The sequence below is a fragment of the Lepisosteus oculatus genome, chromosome 11 (genome assembly GCF_040954835.1).
Source record: "Lepisosteus oculatus isolate fLepOcu1 chromosome 11, fLepOcu1.hap2, whole genome shotgun sequence".
NCBI classification, from domain to species: domain Eukaryota; kingdom Metazoa; phylum Chordata; class Actinopteri; order Semionotiformes; family Lepisosteidae; genus Lepisosteus; species Lepisosteus oculatus.
The window spans coordinates 36667394-36687732 of NC_090706.1; the positions used below are offsets into that span (position 1 = coordinate 36667394).

General features: G+C 37.4%; 2 protein-coding genes across 4 annotated transcripts in view; one reads left to right on the plus strand and one right to left on the minus strand.

Annotated features, from left to right (window-relative positions):
* ctnna1 (catenin (cadherin-associated protein), alpha 1) overlaps positions 1-20339 on the plus strand; it is a 104263-nt gene that overhangs the window by 51121 nt on the left and 32803 nt on the right. For all 3 annotated transcript variants that reach the window (XM_006631921.3, XM_015349865.2, XM_015349864.2), the window contains 2 exons: positions 13523-13603; positions 14689-14841. In XM_006631921.3, the coding sequence (XP_006631984.1) occupies positions 13523-13603; positions 14689-14841 (234 nt within the window). The remainder of the gene's footprint in view (positions 1-13522; positions 13604-14688; positions 14842-20339) is intronic.
* lrrtm2 (leucine rich repeat transmembrane neuronal 2) lies at positions 2544-8820 on the minus strand. The gene is made up of 2 exons (XM_015349866.2): positions 8167-8820; positions 2544-7390 (listed from the first exon to the last, which is right to left on the minus strand). The coding sequence occupies exons 1-2, from the start codon at positions 8168-8170 to the stop codon at positions 5778-5780; spliced, it is 1617 nt and encodes a 538-aa protein (XP_015205352.1). The 5' UTR covers positions 8171-8820; the 3' UTR covers positions 2544-5777.

A 20339-nucleotide genomic window follows, 5' to 3' on the forward strand; every position in this document is an offset into this window, starting at 1 on the left:
TGGGACACCTTTGTTGTATCAGACCACAGTAGCTTTCAGGTATTGTCATAATTTGTAACATCCGGTCCACTGTTTAGGTGCTAGTTGCGTCTACATTTGCCTCTTCTGCATCAATATAACAATCTACCAAACTAATGTGCAATGCTTACCGCTGAACCAATAATGCCAGTTAAAAACCTATTAAGCCTATTTTGAACAATATAATGGTCGTTGTTAAAGTAGGGTCGTTGAGTAGAAACTAACCTTTAACAGAAACAGCTTTTCAAATGTACTTGATTTGTTGCTAGGGATCCAGTTATTCCCTTTAAATTAGAAGTGCGTCTAAGGAATCAAGTTTGATATACATTTTAAATGTTTGACTGACCAATCTATGCAGCCTGCATTTTAATACTGTTAATAATGCCGCAGTACACAAGTATGCTGTTTTATATATAGTGCAGCTTAAATGACTTAATACTAGACCTTCATTTCTGTCTGTCATGGATATAATCAGTTTTTACTTATAGGTGTCCGTTACTTGTTTTAAATCTCACATCTGTAATGTTTTAGAAAATGCATAAGGCTGTATACAAGTGACTGCTTTCAGAAAGTGTCAACCTGATGTTTTTCGATACATTTCGAAGTTGTATAATGGTTTGTGGAATGGTTTCAAATTCTTAGTTATCCTGTCTTTCAGACTTTCAAAATGTTGCAACTCTGCACAGAGATCATTGTCTTACAACTTATGCTGTTTGAAATGATGCAGATGCATTAAAATGAAGAAACATTGCTTTTTAAAAGGCTCCATTTTTGTTGCTAGGATTGACAAATGCGGTTTCAAGTCAACTACAAAATATTAAGAGTTCCAAGTTACTTCCTACCAACTATTATCCCAGAAAACTAGAATTCAGAAACTGCATGCAAGCCATTTATACAAATTCACAAACAGCTTTAAAGTTGAAGGTCTTGTGAATTTAAAGTTGAAATTCAGACTGTGATGGCACCAGAGCTACTGAACTTCCAGCTCTTCAGTCTGATGCATTCTGTATTTTAATGCAACAAGCTCCTCCATTCCTGTGGCAATTCTTCTATTTCTCAATGAGCAATTAAGGAGTTGGTTGTAGAAGACGGTTCTTTACATCCTCATAGTGGATCACTGAGTAATTCATTTAGTTTGGTGTTAATACTGTGCGTTTCAAAATGTTTCTCTTAGCTTGGTGGAGAACTCAAAAGTCCACTTAGTCCGTTGCTATGCTTCGCAGCAGTGATTATACCCTAATTTGATATGTTGCTAAGATACCATATAAGCAGACTCCACCTACAGAAACCCATTTTGTTTAAAAGCAGAGCCCAGAATGAATTGAAAGATAATATTGGGAAGCATTGTTTAGAGAGACCTCTTATCTTTTTTCTCTCATTAATTGAAAAAAGAAACCAAAGCAACTGGGATCATCCTGGTATTACTTCATGCGTATTATTGTGTCCAAGCAGAAATATAAGTATAATATCTGTGCTTCAGCTAGAGTTTGTAATGTGTACTGGAAGGAAATATCTGAAATGGAAATAGGATGTAATGTTTAAGTACTTCAAGTGACAAGCTAGCTAATGTGATTGGTTCGATTTGTAGACTCACAGTATTGCTTAATAACCCTTTTTATATTTTAAAGATGTAAACCATAACAAAGTCAAGCTTTAAGTCAACCCTAACTGTTGCTTTTATAATGATAAACTATTGAAGCCTTGTTTGATTGAGACCACTAGGCATAGAAACAGCAAAAGAAATGCACTACTTTTGCTCATCAGTGCTTTGTAACAGATCAGTCAAAATGTAAGCATAATGCTGAGAGAATGTTTAAAAAAAATTCAGTTCAGTGTGATGTTGATGATGACTCAATTCACTGTTTATGAAAACTTGAAATAAATGACCTATGGGCCTGCAGCAAAAATGAGAATCACTGAATTAGTTGTTTCTTCTTTGCATTCAAGATCAGCAGCTTAAATAATTTAAACTGATGCCAGTCTTTGTATGTTGATCACAATCCCAGTTGTGCACTTTGAGTATCCCGTAGGCTAGAGAAGACATTCTGCATTGTCCTTTAATGGATGAATATTATTCAGCCATCACTAAGTTTCAGATTAGGAGTTTAACAATGATTGAATGTTAATCTTCATTTTAAAAAAATATGGTTGAAAATTCAGTAATATCACTAATTTATAGCAAGTTTTCTACTTAAATAGATGCCTTTGGAGAAGTAGAGCTGATAAAGATTTCGATTTACACTGCAGCCTTGAAATTTAATCTTAAACATGGAATTGGTTTGCTTTTATAGTTTGGGGGGTGAAAGATTAAAAATTGTGGAAAATGTGAATGTAAAGACGTTGTTGTTGGTAGTAGAATGTGATATTGGTATTGGAATTGTAGTCATGTTAACCATTAACTTTCTATTCATATCTGGACAAAAATTCAAAGTAATGACATCCCTGAAACTGGCTGTAATTTTCCAGACTTCAAATGTGCTTTTGCAACACCAGACCAAAGCCATCCATAAATTGTAACCGTTTTTATTTAAAAATATATGTTTTAAGGAAAAAATCTTTTCAGTTAAAGCCACATCTTTACCCACTATACAGATATGAAATTGTACATATTACAATAAAAAAAAGCATTCATTATGTGCACAAGGGTTGTGATCAGTGAAAAGGTTGGGAATGGGGGAGGGGGTAATGACTAATAGACAGGTGAGAGTAGGAGGAGTGCATTCAGATGCACAGTCCAGCTAATTGTGTTTTTGTCACTTCACAAGCTGCTGCTTTAATGGTGAGATGCTCTCATGGCTGCAGAGTACGTTTATGAATTTGGTTAGTTATCGACATAACCGTTTGCCATCCCAAGTGCTCTTCATGGCATCAGTACTCTATTCTACAAAAAAGAGCTATTACCCGAGGGAGCGACGCTCTTTCAGTTTAATTTTCTGTCCCGTGTTTGTGGATCAGGCAAAGGGGAGGAATGACATGAATGTAATGAATACTGCAAATAGTGGCTATCCTTTTAGCGAAAGCTTCCAACAAGTAACAGAACAGTGGTACGTGGCTTTTAAATGTGAACAGATATATGGCATTTTTAAGTTTTCTCTATGAGGTTTGTGGTGGTGTTTTTCTTTTTCACATCCTGCTGAAAAAATATAAATGTTGCATCGTAACTGTAATATGCACGTAATGTTCTCTCATATTGATCATGTTAAAAGAATTGCTGTACAGTTAAACTCCTCTTGCACCTTTTAACCGAGAAATATTTAGATCTGAATTTAGAAATAAATTTAGATTTATTTAAATGGAAAAAGGTCATCCTTAAGAGCCTTGATGCTGATCATATAAGGGTGTGGTACATGTTTCTCTAAAATTGTCCCAAGTCCTTGTTTTTTTTTAATAATGCAGTCTTGGTAACCACACATATAAATTATTCCTGAGTGATAAAAAGGTTATTTTTGGACATCTTAAATGAAGGTATCCTTCAGCCTTCATTCCTATTGGATGTGCATTATCTGCATTTGTTTTAGGAGACTTCATTCGTCATGAAATATATGCATGGCATGCTAACTGGATATTGAGGCTCAGCAGTTGTGGGGGTTAAAAGAAAACCAATACGATTTTTTTTACAACGTAGCGAAAGATCATAGGCATGGATTACAAAATTTGACTTTAGATATTCAACAGATTTCTCTTGCATTCAAGCAATTTGCCTGTCAAAAGAATTTCTGGTTTGCACAAATGTCATCAAATAGCTCCCTCTAGAGGCAACTTTTATTTTTATGTTTTGTTTGAATATATCATTGCATGGATATATACTTATTGTGTGTGGGATCATTATCAGACCAATTTTTAAAGTGAATTGATCTCTAGAATAAATATCTGGGTATTCCACCGATAAAGCACTTCTTGTTTTTGTGGTGATGGATGTCAGATTAATGGAAAATTAAAATGACTTTGCTTTTTGTAAATAAAATTGGGACTTTTAGGTAATTACTACCCTTGTAAATGTGTCTCAAGGTTGTTAAAATGAGATAGCTTTTGCCTAGTCATCTTGGTTTTCATATTCACTGATCAGTCTTTGTTTCCCTGTCGCTAAGGTCAGACCTCAGCCAGATTACATTAGAATTCCTCACGTTTCCTAAGATGCTGACAGCAGCTATTGTTAAGCTGTAAATTACTAGGTCTCGTCTTAACGACTTAGTTTGTTCGTGTTGCAAGGACAATTTTTATTAATAATCACAAAGACCGGAGGGCTTCGGAATTACACCCTGCCCTTTTCATTAAAAAATATTAGATGAGTCGGTTTTCTGTACCATCCATCCTTTTTGTCCAATCTGAGTTTTCTGTGTAAATTGTCCTCTGTTCCAGTCATTTGTCTTTTAAGGAATTAAGCACACGATGTTAATACTTAATATTTATTGAATTTGACAGCAGAAGGTTTCTGGGGTGATTTTATTTTTTGGGGTAGATGGAACTATTCCTTCTAAATGGGACCACATTATATGGCAAAGAAAGCTACATCTTGTTCAGAATCAGTGGTGTGGGTGACAGAATATTAAATCCTTTCTGCGTTCCCTTAATTGGCTCAATCTTGAGTCTGTCAGACTGGATTAAAGCCAACATTGCACTGAAGCCCTCCTGACAGTGGGTTCCGCGTATAAATCTAGTTTTTAATGGAACTTTTGTTTTACAGTACTAGCGTTTGCAGTACTATTCTAATAAAGACCCTGTATTTTTTGTAAACCTTGTTTCCCAACAAAAATGTGCTGTTTAAACAATACCTCCAATTGAGAACATTTTATCATGCATAAAGATGTTAAAATGCTTAAGTCAGTGATAGTTTAATTAGATATTTTTGATTTACATTGTTTCAAAAAGGAAGCACCTTTTTCCAATTGAGGGAGATAACTTAGATCTCTTGGCAGAGGGAATGCTGCAGCATATTGGCCATTAACCTTTCCAGACACAAGTGCTAAGCTTTTGAATTTAATAAGAGGTAATGGAGTTTATTGAATGAAGTCAAATCCTAAAACTGGAAGGCTATTAGAATATTTTAAACGGGGTTATCACACAAGATGAAAAAATCCCGTAATTGATTTAAAGTGAATATGCTAAGCACTTTTAATTTTCTTCATACCCCACAGACAGGGGGGAAATTAGTTCAGCCTTTAGATATAAAAACCTGTTAAGGCATTTATTACAAAAGAGTATAAACCATGAATTGAAATTTGCCAGATTTGTCAGTTATTACTGAAGAAGGCAAGATTTGCAGTGCGTTTTTTACAGATCAGTCAATTGTGCATCATGAGTTTGCAAGTGCATCAAGACCTTGTTAAAACAGGAAAGATGGTATCTTTGTGGAAATTCTTCCATTTGAAGAGCAGAAACCTCCGACTAAATGGGTGATGGACTTTCTGAATTTCTTTGAATTATGCATCTTACTCTCCCATGTATGACAAATTTACATATTTAAGTTCCTTTCGGGTTGCTCGAATTTTTAACAGTGTATAATTACATTTCCCAGATAGGGTGATAATGTTTTTTTACATATAAAAATAAATGTCCTATTCTTTCAAGGTAAATTTTGTTCCGTACATCCCTAAAAATGGAAAAGGAAGAAAGATGAAAGCCAAGTATCGGCAGCATTCTAGCCTGCTGCTGATTTCTCAGAACTAATGGAAAATGTAATGCTTAGGTAAAGTAAAAATCCTATTTTTGTTTTTGGAATGGCAAAATGGTGAAGCATGATCACAGGAATAAATAAGAGTTCATACTTCACACTCTTTGTAAGGCAGCTGCTGACATTTGCACTGCCCGTAGCCATTGATGATGACCAGTGCTCCTTCTTCGTGCGCTGGCTCATACTCATTGTATGGGACCTGGGTGGCTAGGTCTGCCATGGTCTGCCGTGCCTGGGTCCTCATCTGGCGGCGGTTCTGGAGGGCCGAGCAGTGCCTGATGCGCCTCAGAGTTGGTGGGCAGCACTTTCGAGATATGTAGACCACAAAGATAATGAGAAAGAAAGAAAACAGGAGCGCCATGGTTCCAATGATAACACGCTGGGTGAGCAGAGTGTTGTCCATCTCCAAAAAATCTTCCTCTGTGACTGGTTCCCCTGCTACAGTGGTGGTTGTCAGGCTAGTGGTTGGGGAAGGGGTCGTGGTTGTGGTTATTGTAGTAATATCCTCTGCATAGAAGTCCTGTGTTGGGGTGGGTATAATTCCGAAAACGGAGCTCGTGGCCTCTGGCGGAGTAGTTGCCTTTGGAGAACTTGTAGTTGGGGCAGCTGCTACTGAAAAATTCTGACAAAGCTGGAACCCATAAACTGCATCCAGTATTTCCTCACCCTGCGCATACTCAGGGCTATGGCACAAAATGGAGTGTTCCCATCTTCCCCTGAAGGTGCTTAGCCAAGTAGCAAGAGAGCAGATCCTTTTGGTACATTCCCAAAGGTTGCTTGAAAGCCCTACGGTGCTCAGTGACTTCCACATATCCAAGATCTGTGAGTCAAGGCTAGTAAGCTTGTTGTTATCCAGCAGCAGAACCTTGAGATTTGGCAAAGTCTCAAACACATCTGGGGTCAATGTGTGAATCTCATTTCCAGTGAGGTCCAGCTTTTCCAGAGTTGTCCAGATCCATTCCATCCCACATGTTAAGTTGTTGATCTTGTTCCACTGCAGAAAGAGAGTCTGGAGAGATATCAGCCTGGGGAAATGAGCCAAATTGATCCTGGTCAACTGATTGTGCTCCAGGTGGAGCTCACGTAATTTGATTAAGCCTGCAAAGCCATTCCTGGCCAGGCTTCTCAATCGGTTGTTACTTAGGTCCAGGAACTCTAGGCTGCGGCAGTCCCAGAACACGCGCACAGGAGTGGTACGCAGGGAATTGGATCGCAGGTGGAGTGTATGGAGTTTGCGCAGACCGTGGAATAGCTCTGGCTCGATTGATGTCATCTGGTTAAAAGAGAGGTCCAGGTTCTGAAGGTTGATGAGGTGGATGAAGGTGGTATTGGGCAGCGTAGAAATGAGGTTAGAGCTCAGGACGAGTTCCTTCAACTTGTAGAGCCCCTGAAAAGCATCCTCCCGTACAGTCTTAATTTGGTTATGGTCCAGGTGAAGCCAGGTGAGCTGACTGAATCCATAGAACTGGTCTGGGCTCAGCTCAGTGATACTGTTGTGCCGTAGTGAGAGGCCCAGGGCCCCCTTGTCTACACCATCTGGGGGTGCCTGAAAGCCCTGCGAGTCACAGTAAAACAGCAGGTCCTCACAGCGGCACTTTTGAGGGCAGGCTGTGCCTGACACGGGGAGCAGGCGGAGCAGCATGCCGATCACACAGAGTGCCACTGGTGCTGGTCCCACCAATGGCCACCTTGAATGGAAACCTGAGTAGTTTAAAGAAACAGAATAAGGAAAAATAAATCTTCTCTGGAATAGGAGAGACGTTCCGTCGTGTATGTGAAGTGACTATTTTTGGTGCATTTCAGGATTCATATTCATGTGTTCATCTGAGTAAGTCAGTGAACGCCTGTTTGAATTACTGTAGGACAGATTTAGTGACATTTCTGTTGCTAGCCTGAAGTTCCGTTGTCAATCTGTAATATTTTAACCTTGACAGTTTTAAAATAGTTTTTTAGACCCTGTTTCATTAGCGTGTATTGCTTTGTCAGCCTTGTGCCTGTGACGGTTTTTGTCAGCCTTTCGTTTCTTTCATATCAGAATCCATGAAAAGGTATATCAAACAAACCAGCTCTGAAACTTTGATAATTGATGTAATGTAATACAAAGTTATTGTATTACAATACAAATGTAATATGAAGTTTATGTAATACAAATTTAATTTTTATTTGACATTAAGATTCCTGTGTAGAGAATCTAGTGATCACCAAAGATCTAGTGCCCTTAAAATGATTTGGGATATTCTGACACAGATCCTGTATTTACCTCCATGTAAATATGCAAGCTAATGACTGAATATTTTTCCAACTTTCCTGCTTTAATTATATGAATGTGTAGCCTGTTAAGAATCATGCATCCTTTGCCTAAAAATGTACATATAAAACATGTCTGGTTGGGAGCCCTTGAGCTGTTTGATTCTCTCCACTCCTTTGCACTGTTTCCTATTCAGGTCCAGACTTGATATATAAAAGAGCAAACTTACCCATTCTTTTGTGCACATTGGAGGCTGCATTCAACTGTCCTTCTTCGCAGACTCTTTGAGCAGCGAGACGGAAAAGAAATCCAATTGAAAAGAGCCCTTTTGAGAAAACACAAAAGGAATTGTGCTTTTCTCAGATAAAGCAATACTTAGTCCCCCCAATTGTAACAAAAGCAGAAATTCCATGTCCATCGATTATGATTTTTTAAAATCCTTTTGTAATTTGTTTTAGGGATTACTTGAGCAAAATCATCTTCCTTGTCAATCCTTATTTTTGAAGTTTGTTATTCAGATCTGAAGCAATCATTTGTTTTCTTCCCCTTCCACAATGGTGTCGGCTCAATTGGTTAATTGAAGATCAAAGTCTTCTTTCACAGCTGGGGGGGGTGGCGGGGGGGTCTATCAACCCCAACTTGTTGATGGCAGCAGAGATCCCCGTTCATGAAACCAGCTCCTGTATGGTTCCAGCAGCAGTGTTCTATACCGAGTGCTCAGCTCTGAGGAGAAATGCTGTAAAATGGGAAAAAAAGGCAGCAAGAGAAGCAGAGATGCTATACTGTGCTTTTGTTGCAGGCACTCTCTGCTACAGAGTGGTGGCAGGCTGGCGTTGATTCAGTGATGCTGTTTCTCTCTCTCACTTGCTGTCTTGCACACTTGCTCACTCCTACTTGCGTGTTTCTGATTCCCTGCCCCCTTCTCTCCTTCCAGCCTTTTTTTATATCCGAATATTGATAACTGAAACGTCTTGCAGGGCTCAGTTATTTAAAGCCACGTCATTGCTCATGTTAATTTTAGTTGGGCTTTTTTTTTCTGATGGGGTGGAGAGGTGTTTTATACCCTGTTAGAGCATAGTGAGATTGTTCAAAGAATAAAGATTCAAAATATATCCAGAATAGTGTGAATATCTGTTTACTTACATGCCTGGCTTTTGTTAGGTTTGTGAATAAATTCTAAATCAGTTTGGCTTTGGGATTTTATCATAGCTGATTTTAATACCTTTTCAAAGAGCCCTGTCATGACAGATTGTAATTGGAACCTGAATAGACTGTTCATTGCACATTTCTGTAGGGTGTTAACATGGTTAGGTATGGATTTGTGCCTTTTTACTTACATTTCCAAATCTTAGTCATAACTGAAGAAAATGATAATTTGATTTTAGTGGCTTGGTTTGTAAAATCAGTCAATTGAGTTATCCTCTATGAACAGAAATATGTAAGTACTGAGGTGTAGTTAAAAATACTCAGGCTTCACATTGAATAGAGGCTGTTAGCAGAGGGAATTCTAAAATTATGAAGCACATTTCACTGAACAATCTTGCATATGATGCTTTAATGTTTTGTTGGTTAAATGTTAAACAGGAGATTTGTACGGTGGCATATGCCTTTGTAGAGTCCATTAGCATAAGGCATGCATTCAGGTTTTCCAGTCTTTCCTCTGAACTTCAAAGTGCTTTTACTAAATGTAAATAAATCAAAAGCAAATAAATAGAACTGGGAAGTGTATTTTGCGATAAAACTTATAAATGCATTTTTAATTTAATGAAAATCTAACTTGTGTCCTGTAGGACCCTTTTCGTTGTACTAGCTTAATAGGATTTTAAACTTAAAACATTGTATCAGATGGCAGTGTGGTTTGTCTGTAGATGTCCTCAGTTACTTTTGGCTGTTTCCTGCCCTTTTGTTTGTAGCCTTTTCCTCCATGTTTGGTTCATTTTCTTAAAGCACATGTGCCTCTGTACACATGTACATTGTTTGTCTAGATTTGCCCATTTGTGTAATAGAAGCTGACACAACTAATTTTAAACCTGACTTTTCAAAATCGCATCCAAAATACATCGGAAAAACACCAAATACTATGTTCCACTGCGGAAAGATGGCCAATTAAACAGGTTACTTAGGTGTTAAAAGTTTTAACAATAAAACTTAAACCTAGCCTATAAGAATGTTTTTTGTCGATGTCCAAGCAGCTCATGGCTGGTGCCGAGCTAGCTTTCAGCTGTATTGGAAGGTGGAAGTTGCATCTAAGGAAGATCTCATGCTTGCCGCGTAGTCCATTTCGAATTCCATGGATCGAAAAAAATGCTCGAATTACATAGTTTATTCACCTTTAAGGAAGCAGTGAAGAATTGAAAGGACCCCATGACGGGAGCATCTTAGAAGTGGATTTTTTTTTTTTGAAAGTGATCGGTGCAATTTTGAGAGCACGTGCATAATAACTTCCTGTGTCACAATTATATAAAAGAAGCCGGACGAAGACAGCGGTGTTCTCTGGGCTCCAGCAGTGAGCCAGCCTGAGGTCAATAACATTGCCGTGTCTCATTGGCGCTCCTGCAATTGCTGCAAGTGTTCTGAGGAGAGATTCCCCGCAGGCCTCTCTGCTGAGATGTACCTTCCAAGCGCAGATGAGCAATTTGTTGGGCCGTGTGAGTGAAGTCCATTTGCCCAATAGAAACTGACTTTTTTTCTCTCCTCTTTAAGTTTTATAGGCCTTTATGTGTTCCGAGCTAAATATACGGGAATTTATTGAATTTTCATTCCTGTCATCTAGAGGCTGAGTTAGTTCTGTACCTTTTTGAAGTTTCAGGATCAGCCTATGGTTTGCTTATTTGAGTTAATGGTGGGTGAGAAAAGCCAAGAAGAAATTGTGCACAGTGTTTTAAATCCACATAGGGGAAACAAATGTTGCTGGCCTGCCTAGCTATGTTGTCATTTAAATTTGTAGATGGGGGGGAAATGCATGTTGACCATATAAAGTTTTAAATGTTTTTTTATAGGAAACAATGTTGCAGCCATGGCTTTTTTCCTATGTTACATAAGTCTTGTTTTGTAGGATTCGGACTAAAGAATATCAGAAGTGGGTATTGCAGTGGGGTTTATCTGTATTTTTTCTGGATCCATGTAAGCCACAAGCTATGAGTTGATTTTTTTACCAACTCTTTATGTGCTGTTGTGTGGTTTTAAAACTAGATGCTGGAGGGGGAAAACATTTAAAGTAGTACACCTTTGCTATTTTTTCTCATAATTGTTGTTGGTGTTCTTTAGGCAACCAGGCTAGTACTTTACTTGTGTTTATGCCCCTTTTGTTATTCTGGAGTTCACAAGTGTATGAGCCAACCCTCTGTTACCCTCCTTGCTAAACTTTGTGACCTCTGTCGTCATTTTAAATCTGAATCATGTTACATTCTACTTCAGAGACCCACATTGTAAGACATGCCTTAAAATTTAATTACTGATTCAATTAACTTCTAAATAACTGTGGGAAAAACACTAATCTGCTAGGCAGACGTCTCTATGTAATGTACAGTAATTGCTCATTACCCTTATGGTTAGAAACTGGTTGAACTAGCAAGCTGTTCAATTTGTACTGTACTGCAAAAGCCTTTATAAATAGTTTATAGTTTTTAAGCTTCCAAATCATTAATCTGTTTATTCTTGGCTAATTTAGCTTTCAAAAGTTCTTGAGTACCAATAATTGAATATAACCTCTTGGGGAATTTTAAGAAAACTTTTGCGAAGTCTGAGAGAAGTCATTTACAAAGATTTGCCTATGCATATTTATAATAAAGCAAAGGCAGAGCAGAAGTGTACAAGTGTTGGCCAATTATGGGGATTTTGCTAACTGTAATTGGAATCTTTGAACATCTCTTCCATCTTCTACATTTTTGTTACAGGCATGCTTTGATTTAATTGTTGCTTGAATAAGCTGAATTCTCACCAGCCATTGCTATAAATTAGGGAATCTCACGTCAAGCACTGAACCAAAGGTATTAGAAACCTTTTTTTTTAAATTCTTTTTTCAGAAGACTGAATTGTGCTCCTGGACTGGAAATGGGTTAAAGCATCAGTCCTAAATCTGTTTCCTTCACCTTGTTCTGCTGAAGCGGCTTTAAATCTGTTCTTAACTATTATTTTGTTAATCATTTAATGGGTCTCAAAAAATTTGACTTGGTGTTATACTGTTTTATCTTAAAAAGGATTCTTCTGTTCTTCTGGAGTCGCAGCTATAGACAAGAGGAGGAGTAAGGCAAATGTTGGACTGTGGACCTGATTTCATGCTAGTTCAGTTAGTGCCGAAATGGTTTAGGGAGTATTTGGTCACTGTGAGCACAACCAGATTGGGGGGAAAAAGGTGGCTTTATCATTTCTGATACCAAGAATACAGTCAATACTAAAGGTACTTATTTTCCAGGAGCTTTCCGAAGTTAATACTAGTAAAGAAAAGGTGTAAACTGCATGTAAGATATTTGAATAAAGATCAAATGTGGGGATTAATTCATTTATTTAAAATACTGTGGTATTGACACTTGAAGCAGAAACTGAGGAATGCTGGTCATGCTGGAAAGCAGAACTGATGAATGGGAATTTCATGCATTTTTCCAAAATGAAGTAGATAACATGGGACTTCACATCCCAGTAGTTGCTATTGAAATAATTTTAAAACATTTTACTTTATAAAATGCTATGAAGTATTGTGGTGTTTGGATAGTGCGTCACTGAAGCTTAATTTATGTATTGTATTATGTATTTTACTGATACTCTGTTAAACTGGTTATGTACTGTATTTTACTGATAAACCCAAGTACTCCAACAAAATATTGATTTACTTGGCGGTTGTTGGTTTCAAGTTATGCGTTTTTCATACTTCATTCTTAAGTGGCCACATTTTGCTTATGCATCTAGTCCATCTAGAAATGTAGATCTCTTGTAAGACAAATGAGCAAACAGATTTATCCTTACTGTTTCAGGTAAAGAATTATTGGTGAACACAAGAAGTGAATGTGCTTAATATGAATGTTAAATATTAATTCATATTTCCTGAATGATGAACCCGCATTTTTTCCATCCATTTGTGAATAGTAATCCAAAACAAAAAAAATTACAAATGCTTATACTTAATGGGATTCGTGCAAAAAAATGACTATATATCCAAGATACTCAAATCCAAATCTAAAAATGCATCCAATCTATAACAGTACAGTTTTTTTATTTACTTTTGGGGATTTTTTGTGCTTTTTGTCCGACTAGGTAATTTTTGACTGTTGCATAGACATTGAAAGCAGTTTCCCCTTCTGAGAAAATTAGTCCTTGTTCTGTTGCAATTTTAGTCTGAGGTTTCCTTGGGAGATGTTTGAAAATGGCAAAAGCTTTAAGCAGATGTTGCTCAAACTTGAAAAATAAAGCGGTTTCTGAAGTTTGTGTGAGACAACCTCATGCCTTCTCTGGCGATTCACTGATTTGGTTTTTAAAGAGAAAATGCTCTTTCTGTACCTTTGTCACATTCAGATACTTATGGGATAGTGAGGACTTGTCAGTGAGTAGTCCTCTTAATGAAAACAACTTTTTTTTTCTTTGTATTGCAGGCTGGCAGAAAAGAGAGGAGTGATGCCCTTAATTCAGCCATCGACCGGATGACTAAAAAGACACGTGATCTCCGCAGACAGGTTTGTCACCCATTTGCTGCCTGCACTACCACTCAGGCATACAATGATAAATAAAACCAGTGGACAGGATTCTTCCCCCCCCTCATTTTCTTCTGAATGTTCAGAACATTTAATGGGTATCCTAAAGTGCCTGATTAGGAACACAGGCATCAAAGCCTCTTAAATATTGATTTGCTAAAATATAATTGGAATGCATCACTACGGATCAACATGCGTGCTTGTCAAGTCTCCTACAGATTCTTGCAAAAGTATAAGGAGTTTTTCTTTGCTAGTATAACTGAACATTAATTTGATTTGTGATATTACAGTTTTTGGTCCGGAGTGTGTGTAGTAGCTCTGTGCTAATAGTCTCCCACAGACGATTGTGAGTATAATTAAGGGTGGCAAGTAGATGAGCTTTGCACGTACTGTGCAACCAGTTGTCCACAGTGTGCTAAGCTAAGGATCTCCATAGCCACACGGAATGAAGCAAAACAGTCCTTTCTGCTAAACCCTATAAAATCTCTTTATATAATGTCTGGTTTAGATGGGTTTAAATAATTGTTTTAAAAAGTTAGGAGCTAAAGTAAAAATTGATTTTTTTGCAAGTTGCTTAATATTCCTGTGGGATTGGCCTGCGACAAAGTGCTACACAAGCATTAATAGCAGCCCATCCAGTGCTATAAATCTCTGGAACCTCACAGCCACAGTGTAGGTTATTGCTTTTAACAAGATGTTAATACCCAATAAGTACAGTTCACTTTTCAGGCTGTGATAAAGTTTCTCTTGTCCCAAATGTCTGACTTAGAGTGATGATCATGCTTAATGCTAACAGGTTTTCCCTGTTGCAGAAATCAATCGATTTTCAGAGCTCACATAAATGATTACATCTGTTTATCAAAGAAATGTCCTGCTTTTCTGCAGCCCTCACCAGGACAAGCAGGCTTGAAATGGAGCCTTCTCTCCTGTGTGCATTTTTTTTCCTTTTCTTATTTTAAAAGATTAGAGCAATATAGTAAGAAGTTGACTAAATTTAGCTCATCCAGTGACTAATATTCCTTTTTTTTTAATCATGCTAATGTCTGCTTTTTCCTGCATTTCCTCAGCTGCGTAAAGCAGTAATGGATCATGTGTCGGACTCGTTTCTGGAGACCAACGTTCCCCTTCTGGTGCTCATCGAAGCTGCAAAAAACGGCAATGAGAAAGAAGTGAAGGAATATGCCCAAGTGTTCCGTGAACATGCCAATAAGCTGATTGAGGTAGGTGTATACAACTCATAACTCCCTTTGTTAAGCCATAGCAGGAAAATGCCCCCTTTTCTTCTTTTCAGTTTTTTTTTGGTTTTGTTTTTAGAGAGATTTCTGCTGTTGGGGTGGATTCCCACTAGTGCCATTACTGTAGAGCTCAATTCAGTTTCTAGTAAATCTCTGCTGTTGCCGTGTTGTGCAGCAGCTGGTATTTTATTTTTTCTGTTTTTCTAGCCAATATGTGCATTATGTTTGACGGGTGGCATTTTGTTATCTTTTGGTTTGCGAGATAAACGGTCTTTTTGTAGCTCTCCCTACAGAAGCCAGTCTATTATCTTTTTTAATACATTTATTAAAGTTACTATCCCTACTTCTCTTTAACAAATAAAAATCACAGGTTCTCACAGTGGTAATGACTTTTTTTTATACAATTGTTCCTTGACGCTGCTGTAGAATAGTTCAACAGATATTTGTAGTTTCCTTCACTGGGATAGAGGCAATACTTTTAAGTGTTAGCTGGTTTTGTCATACCAGCTGTCAAGTTCTTAGCTAAATGAATGGTTTTAAATGAAGTTGTTTTAAAAGTAGGATGTTTGACTTTTTTTAAGAAGAGGGTGTCTCTGTAGATTTGTAAAGTTCAGGATATATAAACTGCTCACAGATTTTTTTTCTTTGATGGCAGTCCTACTTCAGCATTAGTATTACATTATTTTAAAAGATTGTGATCGCTATATGCACCTCACCAATAGTGCTTCTCTGAGAAGAAACCTTTTAATTAATATAATTCCTAACACTTATAGCGCTATTCTGGACACTCCACTCAAAGTGCTTTACTGGTAATGGGGATCCCCTCCACCACCACCAATGTGCAGCCCCACCTGGATGATGCGACGGCGCCCATAGTGCGCCAGAACGCTCCCCACACATCAGCTATCAGTGGGGAGGAGAGCAGAGTAATGAAGCCAACTCATAGATGGGGATTATTAGGAGGAAATGCCAATGGGACATTTGGCCAGGACGCTGGTGTTTCGTAAATTGGGCACAGCCCCCTTCCCTCAGAATAATCCAAGAGCAGTAGAAGAATCCGCAACCGCACAAACAAACTGGCCATCTGTTTTCCTTTTTCATGTGTAAGAGCATAAACCCTTTTGGAAATTTCCTGACTTCCCCATCAGTCATGGAAACGTTTGTGGGTGTCCTCAGCTCTTTTCAGATCCCTCTTGGGAAGCAGTGCTCATTGGCCTCTCCCGGAGTCTACGTGGCTGTTTACCCCACAGTGTGTTGGCTAGCAGGAACATTGCATGTTGGTCCGGGATCACAGGAATCCTGGCTTCTGTCGATCCCTGCTTTTCCCCAACTGTTGGCAACTGCATAAAACTGTTAAAAATAGCTGCCACATATTCTAATGTGCATAATCCTGTGCTGTGATACGTTTTAACAATACGCTCTCAGCTGATGTAAGAGCCAAGAAGAATGGACAACAGAAGTAAATATTTAGGAAAATGGCATAAAGAAATATGTCTAAGTCACTTGCCTTATGTAATGTTATGGAGTAGTGTTCTATAAGCCTGCCTGTAATTGATGACCTGTGAAGTTTTTCAAGTACATCATGAATATCGTGAAAAATGCTCGCAATGAAATGAGCAAGCTGGCCTGAATAGCCTTCTCGATTTGTAAGCTTTATATTCTTCTGAAATAGATTCCAGCAGTATTTTTTTCCCTTAATTTGAGTTTCTTGAAGCGTGATATCTTAATGATGTCTTAATAAAGAACCTCTTTAACAGAATCCAAACTATTTGTCACTGTGAATAATCAGATTGTATTAAGCTTTGTTTTTAAAGTTGTGATTGTGTTCAAGTATGGAAATGGATCTAAAGGTATTTTACAGCCTTAAATAGCGTCTGTTCGGATTGAAGAGGACATGAATGAAATATTCTGGATGCAATGAAATACCTTTTTATTCTTCAGTCGGAACTGAAGATTACTTAGATTTTAGATATTATCCCATTTTGCAGAAGGCAGTTTCTGTCCAGTGCCCTCTACAGCTTTTCAAGATTAAAGAAAATAGTTTGAATGTAAAGTTCATTCCAAATAAACTAGCGCATTTGCTGATGAGCTTTCATAGTACTTTTATTACCATTTCATTTTTATTAATGCAAAACCTCTGTGCTGTTGATATACTGTGATCTAAAATAAAAGGGCTTTAAGTAAGGCATTTAAGGCAGGAATGAGAATATCCATCGAAAAGTAGTAAATGCCCAGCACATATGATGTTGGTGTTGAATTGGTTATCTGGTATAAATGTACTGTCAGTAATTTGAATGATTACTGAGGGAGACCAATCAGTTATTTTTGGACACTTAAGTGCCCAAGGGTACATATCTTATTTAAATCGCCTTGTCATAAACAGGCATTTTAATTCTTTAAATTTGTTAGCTACACTGCAGATCCGAGGAGACAACCATTAAACGTCCTGGAGTAAATCCACACGCACTTGAATTGTGTGCCCATTTAACATTACATCTAAGGTTTTTAATATATTGATTTTCTTGACAATTTTAAAATGTATACAATTTGTGCAGCGCAAGAACATTGCAGACAATAGATGGTTGTATATGTGCTTTGCATAGGAATGCCCTTGTTTGGTGTTGGGTTGACACCCTATTATAAGTGCTCCTCATTAATGCAGCTTGTAGGGAAATTAAAGGCCTGGGGGCTTAAGAACTGAGGCTGTTGTTTAAACCTTGGTGGGAAATGGATTTACAGGGTTGAATCTAAATGAAAACAACAGATAAGCATGCAGAAGTCTCTAATCCATTCTGGGATCTGAAATGCCACCTCCTTTTAACGCATGGTTCCTATGTAGCACTTAATTGTACCTGAATAGACTGGCAGCAGTTCATCACCAACTCATTACAGGCTAGTGGAGTTCCATTTGTTTGACTTCCATGTAGTTGAGTGCTTTTTTTTCCCTTCCACCAAAATAGTAAATCCTCGATCTCCCCAGTAGAAGTTACTGGGTTCAGTATTTAAAGGTCCTTTATTTAAGGGTTTCTGCAATTTCCCCTCACGGAATCAATAAAGTATCTATCACCCAAGTCCTTCAGACACCTTTCCCTAGTCTTTCACAAATCTGAAATGTAAACATGAATTTCATTAACATAGTGTTTTTAGTCTTAGAACTACTGTAATTCTAATTTATCTGTAATTTCTTTGCAATGAGCAATATCGGAGAACTGGGTTTTGTGTCACTTTAAATCGGGGAAAATGTTTCACTTCGTTTGCTGAGCAACATGTTTAGTCCTGATTTAATATTCAACAAGGAAAATGTAAGTGTTTTTTAAATGTTACATCTTATATGCATATATTTAAACACTGAGCTGATTCTTAAAGGGAAAAAAATCAAGCTGAATTACATTTTAAATAAACTTAAAGTGCAACAAATAAAGGTAGTTAAATTGTTACATCATTCTATCTGATCATGTGAGCAGCAGTGACTGAAGAAAAAATGCTTACCTCCAGTTTTGAATGAGAAGCAGCCTAGTTCAAAGAATGTTTTCACTAGAGCAATTTTTTATTGAAGTTAAGGTACACTGCTCATTTGGGCTTATGAACAGTGCTTTTATGCAAATTACTTTCTAAAAAAAATTTCCTGCTTCTGTTTATGGGCTGTCCCATTGTGTGATTTGTATGCTTTTTAGGAGTTAGGATTACAGTATTAGTCAGAAGGAATACAGTGTTCTCCTTGTCTAATTATAACTTCCAGTTCTTATTTAACATGTAGAAAACAGCAGAAGCATCTCATGGATGTTTTTGTGGAGGTTGCATATTGACTTGGGAAAAGGAGTCCAGTGTGCTTTAAGAAAGTATTTACTTTTAATAACCCACACAGTTCATTTCTAATCTTGTAGGGTTTACAGGTAATCCTGATAGAGCATTATTAGAGAAAGTATATTGACTGAAATCCTTTTTTCTCCTCTCTTGGAATTCATAACCATCTATGTTTTCTGGATACACTAGTTGCTTTGTATGTAAAAGTGAATCATTTGTGAACAAGTTGGAAAGAAGTTATTTTATGGTTCCTTTACTGTTTGAGTATTTTAAGTAATGTTGGCATTTCTTTGAGAATTCAATTAACTGATGCACAAGATGCAGCAGTCACAAATTGATTTTATTTTCTTTACTTGTGCAATTCATAAATTTGGTCCATTAAGTTGTGTTCTAAAGGGGCTTTGAAGTAGAATTCTGGACGGCCCTGTTCTTGCACATATGTACACGCCTCGAATGATAGAAACTGCAGTTCAAGCTAGTGCTATTTTTATTTTCTTCGTTTGCAGTACCTTTTATTAACGTGCAGTTACAGAAACTGATTGCATATGTTTGAGTAAGGGTCACTTACCTGACATGCACATCCTGCAAAACCATTGCAGCAGATGGCGGCAGCTAAAAAGTTTCCCCACCAGTGGGATTTTCCCTCACGTGGATAAACAAATCAGTTGTCTGTTAATATATAAATATAGAATTTTAAGATTGAGACAAGGCAATTCTTCACTAAAGTGCTCCATATTTCCAGAATGTTCAGCTGAAAAATAATGAGCTTGTAAAGAAATTTATGTAAAACCCGTTTCTTCTTTGATTGCGCAGCAGATGCTGTCTGAAATTTTAATTTCTTTAGGTAGAGGCTGAAAAGTTATTAGAAATCAATTTACTTTCAGAAGCCAAGAGCTTATCTGTGATGTGACATTTAAAAAATCTTTTTTTTTAAATTACTTCTCATAGATTTGAATAGAAACAATGACAACGATTACTTACCCTGCACCTCTGATAAGGTTATTCTAGTGTACTGTCGTGATAGAATCAAAAACAGTGCACACATGTACTGTGTACCTTTATTAAAACAAATAGATTTTTACTTTATTCATCATTTTTTTTATTACACAGAATTCAGTACTGATGCTGTATTTTAACAGGCATGGATGAAGAAAGGTTTTAATACATACAATTAGTGACAGTGAATAAATCTGTAAAGGGGTCGAAGATCCTCTTTCTTACCTGAAGGATCGAAGAACAGTTAAGTGGTTGATCAGAGTTTTGTGGAGAAGGCAAAAAGAGGGAAAAAAAAGTTCACTTTTCAGCCTTCACATGGCTTAATATTGAACTTTTAAATTAAGTCTCTGCCAATGACAAGTAAGTGTGCAACAGTCATCTACTTATAGCTGCATTGCCAGTAAAGTATTAATATAGGAACAAGTAATAGGTTTATTCCAGGCTGAAAAGAGCAGAAAAAACTACGTTTCGGCTGTGGAGCCTTCTTCAGGTGTATTAATACACACAGCTAGTCTTGTTTTTTAAGGTTTTTTTAACATAGGCTTGTTTTATAACCTGTCCAGAGGACTTTCATGTGGTACCTTGACTGAGATCTTCTAATCAAGGTTGTTAGAAATCAAATTTATGGGCAGGAGAAATTACAATCCAGAAATTTCCTTTTATCAGCTTATGGGTGGTTGAAG